This window comes from Danio rerio, chromosome 3, assembly GCF_049306965.1.
Source record: "Danio rerio strain Tuebingen ecotype United States chromosome 3, GRCz12tu, whole genome shotgun sequence".
In the NCBI taxonomy this organism is placed as follows: Eukaryota; Metazoa; Chordata; class Actinopteri; order Cypriniformes; family Danionidae; genus Danio; species Danio rerio.
Window position 1 is genome coordinate 21,462,501 of NC_133178.1, and position 13,683 is coordinate 21,476,183.

The following is a 13,683-nucleotide window of genomic DNA, read 5'->3' on the forward strand; positions in this document are numbered from 1 at the left end:
ATGATTACTTCTATATTATTCTTATACATGAGGATTTATTAAATATTAAACTATTAAATAAATTTTAATACATATTTGTATAATATAATAAAAATATTATGTTTATTTTGTATTTGAATTTATATGTAAATACATTTCAAATAAACCATATTACATTTTTAAAAGTCTATATATACAATTATTTTGTAATTAATAATTGTAAAAATTAGTAACTATTTCTAAAAATAAACAGTTACCATTTCTAAAATAATTGTTGTATATTTATTTTAAGTTATATAAATCTTATGTTCAATGAAGTGTGTGTGTGTGTGTGTGTGTGTGTGTGTGTGTGTGTGTGTGTGTGTGTGTGTGTGTGTGTGTGTGTGTGTGTGTGTGTGGTTGTACTGTATGCATGCTTGCTTGAGTGCATGCACATATGTATGAACATATATGATTCATTAAAATGCAGCATTTGTGAAACTGGAATTGTGCTGGAGTGTGTTTTTGTACGTTGACAGACATTATTGGTGCAAATGTAAAAATCAGCTTTGGTTTTGTGTCATTCTAACCATTTCCTATATCACGGATGTGCCTCTACTTTAAGCTGTCTTTTGCTTTTGTACAGAAGTATATTCATGAACAGAAACAGCCCAACTACAATGACACATGAAGAGTGCTTGTGTGTGTTAACTAACTGAAGTGCCACATTGAAGAGTGTGTCTGTGTGGTAACTAGCAGGTGGTGCTTCATTCATCAGTCTTTCCTCTGCTCTCCTCTCTTCCTGTTCATGCCATCTGTCGCTGTGGCCAGACTGGGCACAACATAGCCTCTTCCTGTCTGACGCCATCCTATGACGCAGCTTATCTGCAGTGGACACACATCGCGAATTCATGCACAGCACAAAACTCTTCAAAGCATCTCATGGAGAAACTGCATTATCAGAGTCTTATTGTTCATTGTGGCTTTGGTTGACACACTTTAGAGCTGATTCTGCGCCACCGAAGCGGAGACCGTCTGATGATTAACGCCTGAGGCTTCAAGCTGCTCTCTTGCCGTCTGCTTGTGTAAAAGCATTTTGTTTCAGTTCACGTCCTGCAATGCCGCAGCATCACATTCAGGAGGATACAATGAGTGATTGCACATCTGACAGCTAGTACCGTTTCTGAAGGAGGTTTAATCCTCTTCTACAGAGCCAAAGAGTTTAGAGAGTCTCAGAGGAGTCTTGAATCGTGAAAAACAGTTGTTTGATGGGGGAGAAAGAGAGATTGTTTCTTTGGGTGTGGTTATGATGTTTGGGTTTTGAAACGATGGAAGTTTTCACCCTGTGGGATGAAAGAGAAATGTAATTGTGACTTTTTATTTGAAAATTCTGACTTTCATCTTGCAATGCTGTCTGTTTTCAGAGAGCTAAAGATTTATGTTTTGCGATTCTGATTCCAAAGTTCAGTGTAAACTCAGAATTGTGAGATGTAAACTCAGATTTGTAATGTCAATATGTTGTTAGAATAATTAAGCAATTCCATGCGTGTTCAATAAAAAGGTCAGAAAAGGTTTTTATTCAGTGTCAAAAATATTAGTAATTTATGAGTATAAAGGAATAATTCGATTTACAGAATTCTGTTATCCTCACTGCACATTACATTCAGGAGGTGAGCAACAATTTTCATTTTATAACTCCAACTTGTATATGGAACTGATATTAACAGGGGAGTTTAGTGGAATCTGTCACTTGTCAATCATTGTCCGGTCCTCCGTTTGGCCGCACCCATACATACATCCTCTTTTACTACAAATTCTCTGCACAACATTAAAAGCATAAGACCTCTCAACTGCACATACAGTATTATGGGTTCAGTTTCAGGCCAATTCTGCTCGCAGGATGTTTAGCTGCAGAGCTCAAGTGAATTTTAGGCAATCAGGCCTTTGCATTTCTATCAGCTTCATCTACTTCTGCAAAAATGCTTCTTTAGTATGCAAGGCATATCACACTCAAGAGAAGCAGTTTAGTTAATATATCACCGTTAAGCAATACAAAAACAAATGTTTAATGACAAGAAAAATAATATAAAAAATAATATAAAAAATAGATATTTCTTTATTTATATCAATGTAAACTTATTCACACCAGATGCGACTTACGCAAATAGATCATGCTGTTTGTGCAAAATTAGTCACTTCAGACCAGAGTTGCCCAAAGTAGTGTCCATGTGCCAAAATTAGCCCATTGTAACCTTTGATTTGGCCCACCATCCCATCTGAGGAGAGCGAGTTCGATGGAGAGGGTTCAGCTTTTTGGTTCGCTTTTTGGTATGTTTTGACAGTGGAAACAGCCATAAAAGTGCACCGAACCGTACCACTCAGTGAAAACGGGCCATAATATGTATCATTCACATAGAATTAAATACTAAGTAAGTACAATGTGAAGTAAATAAGAAGATACTAAGTTCCTCTCAGAAATGGATTCATATAAACGCCTACTCCAGTTGCAATAAAAGTTGTTTAGTGTTTTAACCAATTTAAAAAGATTCAAATTCTGTCATCTTTGCTGAATTGTAATATAAAATCAAATTACTTTTATCTTTAGCAAGTGAATAGTACAAAGCAAACACATGCTGGTATAAAAAAGAAATATGCACAATATACATCAATTGACTAATCTCATCCCTTTTCACTGTCCACAGTATATTACAAAAACAGTGTTTTCAGCTCTGATATTTTGAGTCTTCAAAATGTTCAATATTTACAGGACAAAGACTTTCTCACTTTGGAAAGAAAGCCATATGTATCTGCAGTAATGTTGATGGATTACAATGTTGGATGTAAATTTACATGTACTCATTTAGCAAAACATTTTCCCCCTCTGTGCATATGAAGAGGAGAGAGTTCTGACATTCTATATCTAGTGAGCTAGACTGCATATTTGGACGTCATTGCTGTGAACTTCATATGGATGTTTACATTTGGGTATGATTGCAGAAAAGGATGACTAGGGACCTGTTTTTAGCTTCATTTTCAAGTGTTATGCCAAAAAAGCTGAACCACTGTGACAGATGGAATTGCGAAAAAAAAATGGGCTGTGATGTTTTCTGAAATGCATGAGAGTGTATGATGAGGATGTTGGGTGGGGCTGATGGATGAGGAAGAAAACGGGTTGAAGAATCAGTAGTGAGAGAGGGAGAGAGAGAGAGAGAGAGAGTGGTGTAAGAGATTGCTTGACATCAGCAGAGTCCCGACCCCACCCAACATCAGCACTGCAAACACACACACGCCGTAGATTTACTGGCTCTGCGAATAGTAAATTCACTCACAGGAAGTGTGCTAAAGAGAGACTCATAGTGTTTTTCACATCTCTGATCTTACAAGTCTGATAAAAGTCATATGCGTGTGATTAAATGTGCTCCATCCTCCTTCTTCTGCGTCAAATTAAATTTAGAACTTAATTGGTAGTTAATGAAAGACCCATGATGGTGTTTTAATGGCAGCACAAATAGGGACATTGTCATCTGCCATACAGTAGAAGCCATTCTCCATATTTACTTAGAGACAGATTATACCCTGATTCAGCAAAGTCGGATAGACAGTCAAATATTTATAATGTTGCAAAAAGGTTTTCAGTTCTCTTTTTAGAACTCACTATTGAGTAAAGAATCCTAAAAGTATTCCAGTTTTCTTAAAAATCATAGGCAGAAGCTTTATTATTAATAATGACTAATGTCTCTTGAGCAGCACATCAGCATATTACAATGATTTAGTAAAGGGTCACGAAACACCTAAACACATTTTGAGATGTTGACAGTCATATATTTGTCCCACGCTGATAAAAACACTATTAGAACACATATATGTAGCTAACAAGTGAAAATAGGCTGTTTTTACATTTAAATAAAGCAAATTTGTTCTTCCAGTTTGAAAAGAAATTTTGAAGCTACGTCACGGCGAAGAAATCCTTGTGTAAATTCCAGAGTGGAGACTTTATGACTGTACCGGCCGGTACAACGTGATGTCTTTGAGTTTTCAGCATTAATTTATTAGAAATAATAATAATAATAATAATTCCTTACATTTATATAGCGCTTTTCTGGGCACTCAAAGCGCTTTACACAGTGGGGGGAATCTCCTCATCTACCACCAGTGTGCAGCATCCACCTGGATGACGCGACGGCAGCCATTTTGCGCCAGACAGCACACCACACACCAGCTGATTGGAGGAGAGGAGACAGTGATGCAGCCAATTGAATATGGGGATGGTTAGGAGGCCATGATAGACAAAGGCCAGTGGGCAGATTTGGCCAGGATGAGACTTGGTTCAAACCAGTCAACAGTCTTCGAAGCTATATCACTCATATTAATAAAGTTGCACCTCATTCACAATGGAGATACCCTGTTTTGTTGCCAACCGTAATAAAAACAAGTAGTAGAAGAAGAATTGTTCGAAGATATGGTTTGTCAGTGTTGCATTTTTAAATGTGCTCCAGCAAAGGTTTTGTTTCCATTTTTCCCACGATGAGAGCACTGATCGTGTGTGGACATGTGGGTTACAGTGGTCTGCTAACACGCAACAAAAATGTTTGTAAGGAACATTTTTTTACCCAAGAGCTTTTTTTTTATTTTATTTTTTTTTATTTGCCGCTTGTTTTTAGTTTTAAAAAAAGATGCAGTTCCAGTTTGTGTGATTTTGTCCTGTCTTTACAGATTTGGTACGTGTGTGATCAGTGTTCTTTGTGTATGTTTATTCAGGTGGCAAAGTTAGTTAGTATCGTCAGCAGTAGTCTTTCAGTTTTTAAAGACATACCTTAGTCAAAATGATTTCGTTACTAAGTTTACAGTACGTTAGCATCACTAAAATATTATGAACTGAAAGATCCGCTGTAAATGCTGCTCTTCGAATGTAAACATATATACACCTCAGTCAAACTATTACCATTGTGTAGGATTTTTGCCACATTTTGTAACAGGATATTCTACACACACATGGCTGTTTGACACTATTCTCTGCACCTACTGAGTCTCTGCATCTACCGAGAAATGCAGAGTTTTTTTTTTTCTTTTTTCTCTCATATGGCGTCAAAAATTCCATTAAAACTACACTATTCCTGCTGTTCCTCGCATCCAATATCTCCTGTCACGAGGGCATGCATGAATTGTTTCTGAATGAAAGTGAGAGTACCAAACTGCAGTTAAAGTCGACAAATTAAAAAATTAAACACCCGAAATTACACAAAACTCCTGAGGAAAAGTGAAAGAACGGTGAACAGTGATGAAAATGATGTTAACCGGATTATGTGCTAAAAGGATCATGACAGGAACATTCAAAAAGCAACTTATGTAAGCACCTTAATCATAGTATTGTCTTATTTAGATTAGAGCAGATAATTTGATAACTGATGTTCATGTAAACGTAATCACCGTCTATCTCCCCTGTGTCTGTGTTTGTCACTGTGAAAATCAGCTGTAGTGCACGTAATGAAAATCCCCTTTTTATGCAATCTTTTCCCTCTTTCGTCTTTCTAAACTCCCACCTGAACAAAGCTGGACCCACTTTGCTGACTTTTTGAAATCACCCTGCTGAGACCGGGGGGTTTCATGGCCCTCTAAGGATAACTTTTTTAAATAATTATATTAATAACTAACTACTACATGTAGCTAGGGAGTTATATAGTTATTACAACATGTTCTGCTGTACTCGGTTTTGCATCATAGCTCTTTGTCCTCTTCCCATGAATCCGTTCAGTCAAATTAAATTCTGATGCCCTTGTATAATTTTGCTGACTTCCGTCATTTGTTTAGTCATCAATCTGCCACTTTAAAAACTTCACAGATGAGTCATAATTCACAGATTCGTCACTTGCGTCATTTGTATTCAGTTGATCTTTTGATTGGTTTTTATTTCGCAGCAACAAGAGCAAAGCACAAAGTACAGTAGCATCCAGAGGCAACTGAACATCTCGGAAAATTCATGATTTTTCAGACACTTGGAATGTTTAAGTCTGATTTTCAGTCAGAAAAAAGCTTTAATTTAGCAGTATCTCTGTAGCCGCGTCTCATTTTTTCTTATTCTTTTAAATGTATTATTTTCTTGGAGTATGGTGATGTTGTGTGTGCTTATTCAAGCAACAACAACATTTCTCAGCATTGTAAAAGTTTGAGAATTAAGTTTTTTTATAAAAAATTCTACAAATCTAATATCCAACAAATCAACAGAGCCATTTGCTTTCATCGTGTATATTATCTCGGTAACTCTTTAGCAAGTTCATTTAAAGAAAATAGTCATTCTGCGCAATCGACACATAAGGAACCATAATAACGAGCCCACTGCTGCGCTAAACGGCACACACACATATAAAAGCTGACACCACCAGTCATAATAACAGCAGCAATGGTTTACATTATTATAATTAAATTCATTGATGATAACGAAGTTGAACTGTTTGGTTTTTATGTCAGTATATGTAGGCTATGTGCAATGTTTATTTTTACCATGTCATACTAATGTTAATATACATAGATTTTTATTGCATTTATGCTCTTTTCACAGAAACCACATGCCTCGTCAGTCATCACATATCATCATCCTCATGAAGAAAGCTGTATTATTCAAGTTCATAATTAATATTTGGATTCAGGGTTTACTTTGATAGCTACAGTTTCTGAAAGAAGCATTTGTGCGTCTCAGAGCAAAGTTCATCTGTTTTGCTCTGAAAAAATATATCTTCTGTTTTGGAACGTCTGTCTTTGCTTTGATTTTAACTCCGCCTGCTGCTAGTTTACCCAATTATATTTTGGAACCTCGGGTTGCCTTGGGGAAAAAATGCAGTGTATTTTATTTCATGAAAACTGCCTTGGTGTATACGGCTGCAGTCAAAAATGCGGCATCTAAAAGACAGTATTGACCTCCAAAATAAGATGAGGATTCAGAGTTATAAAAATCAACGATTTAGAATTTTTTGCAAATATTTCAAATATCGTCAATCTGGCAAGAGGGGCAAGGAGAAAAAATCTATCCAGTATTTTTAATTGGGACCACAATACCTATTTCAACCTCAATCCTACAATTCCCAGCCTATTTCAGCGAGTTATTTGAATGAATTCCACAGTAAATCATTCATTAAGGCTCTCTGTTCAGCTACTGGCAGTTTAGTGTCATTTTTAAATAGCGCAAACAAACATAAAAGCTGACACCACCAGTCATAATAACAGCAGCAATGGTTTACATTAGTATAATTAGATTCATAATCAAGTTGAACTGTTTGGTTGAACATTATTAAATTTTAAATGTATATCAGTTTGCAGATATTTAACTTGTGTCTCGGAGCAAAGCTAATTTGCTTTGCTCTTAAAAAAAAAAAAAAAAGTTTAGTTTCAGAATGTCTGTCTTTGTTTTGGTCTGTGTAACTCCACCCACTGCCAGTTTACCCAATTATTTTTTGAACCTCCGGCTGTCTCAGTGTAGGCAGCTGCAGTCAAAAAGTTATACAAATCCGAGCTTTTGTTTTTCTTTTTTTGCAAACAATTCAAATATTACAAACATAAACTGTGATTAGCTTATCAGCTTACATTGTAATCTTCTTGTGATCTGTTAGTTTCATCAATCTGGTAACCTGCATGCTTGTTGTGTCTGAGGAAGAAGGGCAGGGTGAAACAAAAAAAAAATCCTATATTTTTAATTTGGTCTGCGATACTTAGTTCAACCTCAGTCCTCAGCACCTTTAATTAGTGAATGACTCAGCCATTTCAAGTAAATCATTTGATTGAATTCTACAGTGAATCAATTATTAAGACCGTCAGCTACTGTCAGTTTTAGTGTTATTTTTAAACAGGACACATATAAAATCTGTCACCAATAGTCATAATAACAGCAGCAATGGTTTACATTAGTATAATTAGATTCATTGATGATAACTAAGTTGAACTGTTTGGTTTGACATTATTCAATTTTAAACTTATATCAGCCTATGTAGATATGTAACCTGTGGCTTTTTTTGCAAACATTTTAAATATTACAAACATAAACTATAATTAGCTTATCAGCTTACAGTGTAAGGCTCATTCTTCTTGTGATATCTGTGTCAGAGGAAGAGGGGCAGGCTGGAAAAAAAATCTATCCAGTATTTTTAATTTGGACCGCAAAACCTAGTTCAACCTCAATCCGTCATACTGCAACTTTAATTACTAAATGACTCAGCCATTTTGAATGAATCATTTGAATGAATTCTACAGTGAATCATTCATTAAGACTTTCAGTCACCTACTGGCAGTTTAGTGTCATTTTTTATTTATGCACGACCACCCGAAACACCAGCACAAAATACACTTGAAACAAAAAGATCAAGACATCTATTTTGTGTTTTGTTTTGTCAATATGAAACAGCCTCATGCCCAATTCATGCAGAGACTTAACATCAACGCTTGACAGAGCATGTTTCTGAAGTTGCAGCTGTTGCAATGGTCAAAGCAGTGTCAACCAATGAAATTAGTCCACAGTTGGCTACTCTCTGATCTGTGGTGTTTGCATAAAGTAATATGATTGGCTGATGCTTTAGTTGGCGCTTGAAAAATTGAGAAATTCACAATTACACAATTCATTTCAACAATGCTTGACGTCACCCATTTAAAGTGAATGGGACGCATTGACGTTGTCGCCCTGTGTGAGTAAGGCATTATGCTTTGTTTTAGTTAGATCCCAGATCTTCATCACATGTGAAAGAGCGCAAAATTGACTTGCTTTTCACAGCAAAGAAACCGGCATCTTCTCAATATGTTGACAAACTCTTCTGTGCCTTAAAGTTACAACTACATTGTATATGAATCAAATAGACATTGTTTGCAACCAGCTATCATAGTATTATTCCAATGCGTTATACCTGCAGTAAATTTGTGCAGATAATAATCTCTTATATTCACAAATATGACAAAAAAATAAAGCACCTTAGAGTGTTTACCCCCAAAATGAAAAATCTATCATCATTTACTGACTCTCAGATGGTCACAGCATTTACAATGTTAAAAATACGTTGCCATGTTTTATGTTTGAATGTTTTATGCGATGCACAAATCTAATTTGCGTCATTTGCAAACAAAGCTTATGACAGCATTTTCATTTTTGAGTGAACTGTCCCTTTAAGCACACTAGCGAGGGAAAGGTGTATCAGTGTTTGCGTGTTAGACGCGTACGTCTACTTACACAAACATGACATCTACAGTCGTCTGTCACCATGTTCAATCTCACTCTGTCTCTTTCTCTGGGATTCTATATCTGGAAGTGTCATTTCTTCAGGAACACTGATAGTGGAGTGTTAATAAGCTGAACCGTCTAACTGTGTGTTTGTGCCTCTGACTCTGATATGCAAATGCAGAATGGCCTCGTCTGATTGGTCGCCTGCTAGCGTAAGGCATTAGAATGTGTAAGTGATTGCGATCTGTGTGTTTCTCTGCAGGCAGTGACTCCGTGGAGGGCGAGTGTGTGTTCGAGGGGGATTACGCTGTCCCTCCTCTCCCGGTGACCGAGGGCATGCAGCACATTCGGATCATGGAGGGCGTGACACGCTCTCTCCCCTCCTCTCCTCTGCTGTCCCATCAGGCCCTCAACATGCGTCTGCAACCCATCAAGAGACTGCCAGGTAACACCCCATGTGTGTTCAGTTTTTGTGTTGCTGTTGTGTTTACGTGGCTTGTGTACTTGTGTGTGTCAGCGAGAAGCACCTCCTGTTTCCCTTCTCAAACACTCCAACTGAATGCCAGATCTCCCGCAGAGAGCACAAATGCCTTCACCTTGCATACCAGCAAGAGTGTGAATGAGCTTGTGTTTGTGTGCGTGTTTGAGAGGTAACGATTGTGTTGGAATGTGTTATTTTTAGGGTAGTTGGTTTACAAGTTTGTGCAATTAAGGGAATTTAGCAAAAGATGTCTGAAGGATTGTGTTTTTAAAGAAGAGAGATATTAAAATATCTCATTTTTTATTTGAAATTTTTTATCAGGTAAAAAAAAATTAAATCAAGGCTAACTCGACGAATAATTATTTTTAGTTTTGTAAAAAAAAAACTAAAAAAAAACATTATTATTATTATTCATATATTATTATTTAGAATTATATAATAATAATAATAATAATAATAATAATAATAATAATAATAATAATTTAGTTAGTTGGTAAAGAATTTGAATAATAAATAAAATTGAGTTAATGCCAGGATAAATGGGGTAACTTTAATTACTAAATAACTCCTTTTTGAGGGAATCATTTGAATGAATTCTACAGTGAATCATTCAATAAGACTTTCTGTTACCTTGTGGCAGTTTTAGTGTCATTTTCATTTATCCATGACCAGCCAAAATGACAGCACACAACACACTTGAAACAAAAGTACTCTATTATTTTTATAATTTATAATCAAGTTTTGTTTCGTCAACATGAAACAGCTTTATCTTTTGTCTCAGTTAGAGCCCAAGTCTTTATCATTTATAAATGATTGCAAAATTAATTCGCTTTTTACAGCTCAGAAACTGGCATCTTCTCAATATGTTGATAAACTCTTCCATGCCTCAGTTTGGCATGGAAAACACAAACTACAGCGCTTTTGGGTCAAAGTAGGCATTGTTTGCAATTAGCTATAGATTTTAGGCTGGTATTATTCAAATGTGTTATTAACTTGCAGTTAATTTGTGCAGGAAGTATGACAAATATGACAAAAAATAAAAAATAAATATGGCACCTTAAAATAAGAGATCCCCCAGCAAAAAAATAAAAAATAAAAACATCTCATCAATTATCTAACCTCAAATAATCACAGCATTTAAGTTGACATTAAGTTGACATTTTTTAACAAGTATAAAATATCTTTAATCGAGACAAACTCAAGGAATAATTATTTTTTAGATTATATTATCATTCAAATATTATTTTTAATATTAGATATAATAATAATAATAATAATAATAAATATATAGTTAGTTAGTTAGTTAGTTAGTTAGTTAGTTAGTTAGTTAGTTAGTTAGTTAGTTAGTTAGTATTTATAATTTGAATAATTAATAAAGTGAGTTTTTTTATGCCAGGACAAATGGGGTAAATGAAGTACAAAAGAAAGGGAAAACATTTTTGACCCCACTGATGTTTATTCTAATTTTAAGCTTTAAAATTTTAAGATTGGAAATATTAAGCTTAAGATATTTTTGTTACTTTTTCCTCTCAGAAACCAAGGCTTATTGTCTTGTCATGTTGCTTTTCAGTAAAGTAGTAATCTCATAAGTAATCTTGATTCAGTAATGTTCATTTGGTTTATTAGAACAAACTAAAATAATAAAAGAACAAAATCATATTTGCCTTGTAAAGCACCATTTGTACATCGTCAGGTATTTATATGTGTATATTACATTCTATATAAATAATTAACAATATTTTTTTTTCACTGCACTTCTTTTAGCAGCCACAAGGGTGCACTAATTATTTTATTTTCCTTTCTGAGTTTCCCTTTTTTTGTCTCTGTGGAGAAGTTGCTCAGCTGAAGGAGTGTTGGTGCACCATTAATGTTTCAGAAATGCTAATCGCCTCCTCAGAGAGCGTCATGTTGTTTTCAGTGGATGCTATCAGTGGTAGTTCAGTGACATCTTTAGCTGTGCATTTATGAAGATAGAGATACATGTATTTATACATACAAGGAAGGAATATATACTGTATATTTTGATATATTTCTGTTAAGAAATAAGTTTTTACACATTTAATACTGTTGATATTTTTTTGTAGAATCCCCTGGCATGTTGCTAAAGTAGTTAGCACTAGCTCTGTGGCTCTTGATTCACTCTTTTCCCACGTTTCTCTCTGTCTTTCTTCATTGTTTCCTGTCCTCCTGTGCTTTCTTCATTTATTGTAAAGTAATGAAAGATCAGAAATGGGAATTATTCCTGTGAACTTTTGCTTGCATCCTCTCTTTAACCTCCTCTGCTGTTTTCATCTCCCCCGTGAGCTTGGACTGGAGCCAGTGACTTTTTCCATCCCTGCACTGTTTTTCCTGCTTTTATCATTTCCCAGTTGTTCCACTGACTGTGTCCAGTCCGGTCTGTCCGCGGAAGCTCAGCCCAACACAATGACTTGTTTTCAGCCACACTCTCCTGGAAGCAGGACAGTACAGAGGAGAGTGTGATTACTTTTCTTTCCATGTCCTGTATTGTTCGTCCAGCCCTGTGCTACTCCAAATATTGGCTCACTGTTTATTTTTTCCCACAATGTGTCATATTTGATTTCATTCTTCAAAAACACTCTTTTTGTTTTATTTGAATGCTGAAGATGTAGTATGTATACCTTAATACAGTTAATCCACCAAAGATGTCAACTAAAACTTGTAAAAAAGTTAACTTGCAATGTTATTTTAGTAATGTCACCACAATGTTATCAACAGATTTTCTTCAGTCACAGTTATTTATATTCATAGATATTATTTCAGCAGATATTATGTGGGCTGCCATATGTACTCTAGGTACAAGGATAGCTACCAAGCAAACTGACCATGGCAGAAAAGTTGTTTTGAGCTTTTTATATGGTATTGAGCGAAGAACAACACATAAATAAGAATTTATTTGTAGATAATATTTCCCTGCAAATATCATTAATGTGAAAAGGAGCAAAAGGTGTTGGCATCATATGTCCATATTGTTTATTTTGCATAGAAACTGCAGTCAAACGTCCCAAAAATCTAATCCGAAGCACATATTTCCAATGACCCTGTGATGCACATATATCTATCAGGACTTGGTATTATATATATTTTTTTTACTGTGCATTTAGACACGTGCATGTGTTAAAGTAATTAGCATATTTTATGAACACGGCTAACCAGATAACACTGTTTCACATTACATAGACAAAAAAAAAAAAAAAAAAAAACACCGATTTTTGGTAACACTTTATGGTAACTACACACTATGAATCATCTATTAAGCATACACTAATAGTTAATTTTTATGTTAGTAATTGCTATAAGTCAACTTCATCCAGTTTTGTGACCTAATCTAAAGTGAGGACTATTTATGCTTTATAAATCCCTTATAAAGGACTATTAAAAGCTCAGTTATGTTCTAAAAAAGAAAATAAATGATTTATTTAATTTCTATTCAGTTGAAGATACAAATAAAACTGTATCAAATGAAAAATACATATTTGCAGTCTTATGTCAAATAAAATTACTGTACAGTTTAAACTTGGCAAATAACTTTGAAAAGTTGTATCATAATATATTGTTAATTTAATATATTGTTGTTGTTTTATGCAATTATATTTAATTGTATTTCTTATTGTATTTTGACACTCCTGTTATTCGGCAATGTTTAAAATTTAATTTAAATTTTTTTTTTTTACAGTGTAGTTTATGTTGTGTATATGGATGTTTCCCAGTGATGGGTTGCAGCTAGAAAGGGCATCCGCTGTATAAAACATATGCTGGATAAGTTGACAGTTCATTCCGCTGTGGCGACCCCAGATTAAAAAGGGGACTAAGCCGAAAGGAAAATGAATGAATGAATGATAGTTCATGCTCATAAGATGGATGTTCTTCATATGCCATCTATTGTGTTCCACTGAAGAAAGTTTGGAATGACAACAAGTGAAAATTTTCTTTAATGCAGAGGGATACACCTGAATCCTTGTCTGTTAGATTTGTACTGGCTACTAAAGGTTTGCTCTTACTTCATACAGATTACTGATAAGTGTGTGTGTTT

The 13,683-nt window shown here is 35.0% G+C and overlaps 1 protein-coding gene across 5 annotated transcripts in view; it reads left to right on the forward strand.

Annotated features, from left to right (window-relative positions):
• Window positions 1–13,683, forward strand: part of tanc2a (tetratricopeptide repeat, ankyrin repeat and coiled-coil containing 2a) — a 248,094-nt gene that overhangs the window by 149,358 nt on the left and 85,053 nt on the right. For all 5 annotated transcript variants that reach the window (XM_021473490.3, XM_073944348.1, XM_073944349.1 and 2 more), the window contains one exon: window positions 9,414–9,596. In XM_021473490.3, coding sequence (XP_021329165.1) covers window positions 9,414–9,596 — 183 coding nt within the window. The remainder of the gene's footprint in view (window positions 1–9,413; window positions 9,597–13,683) is intronic.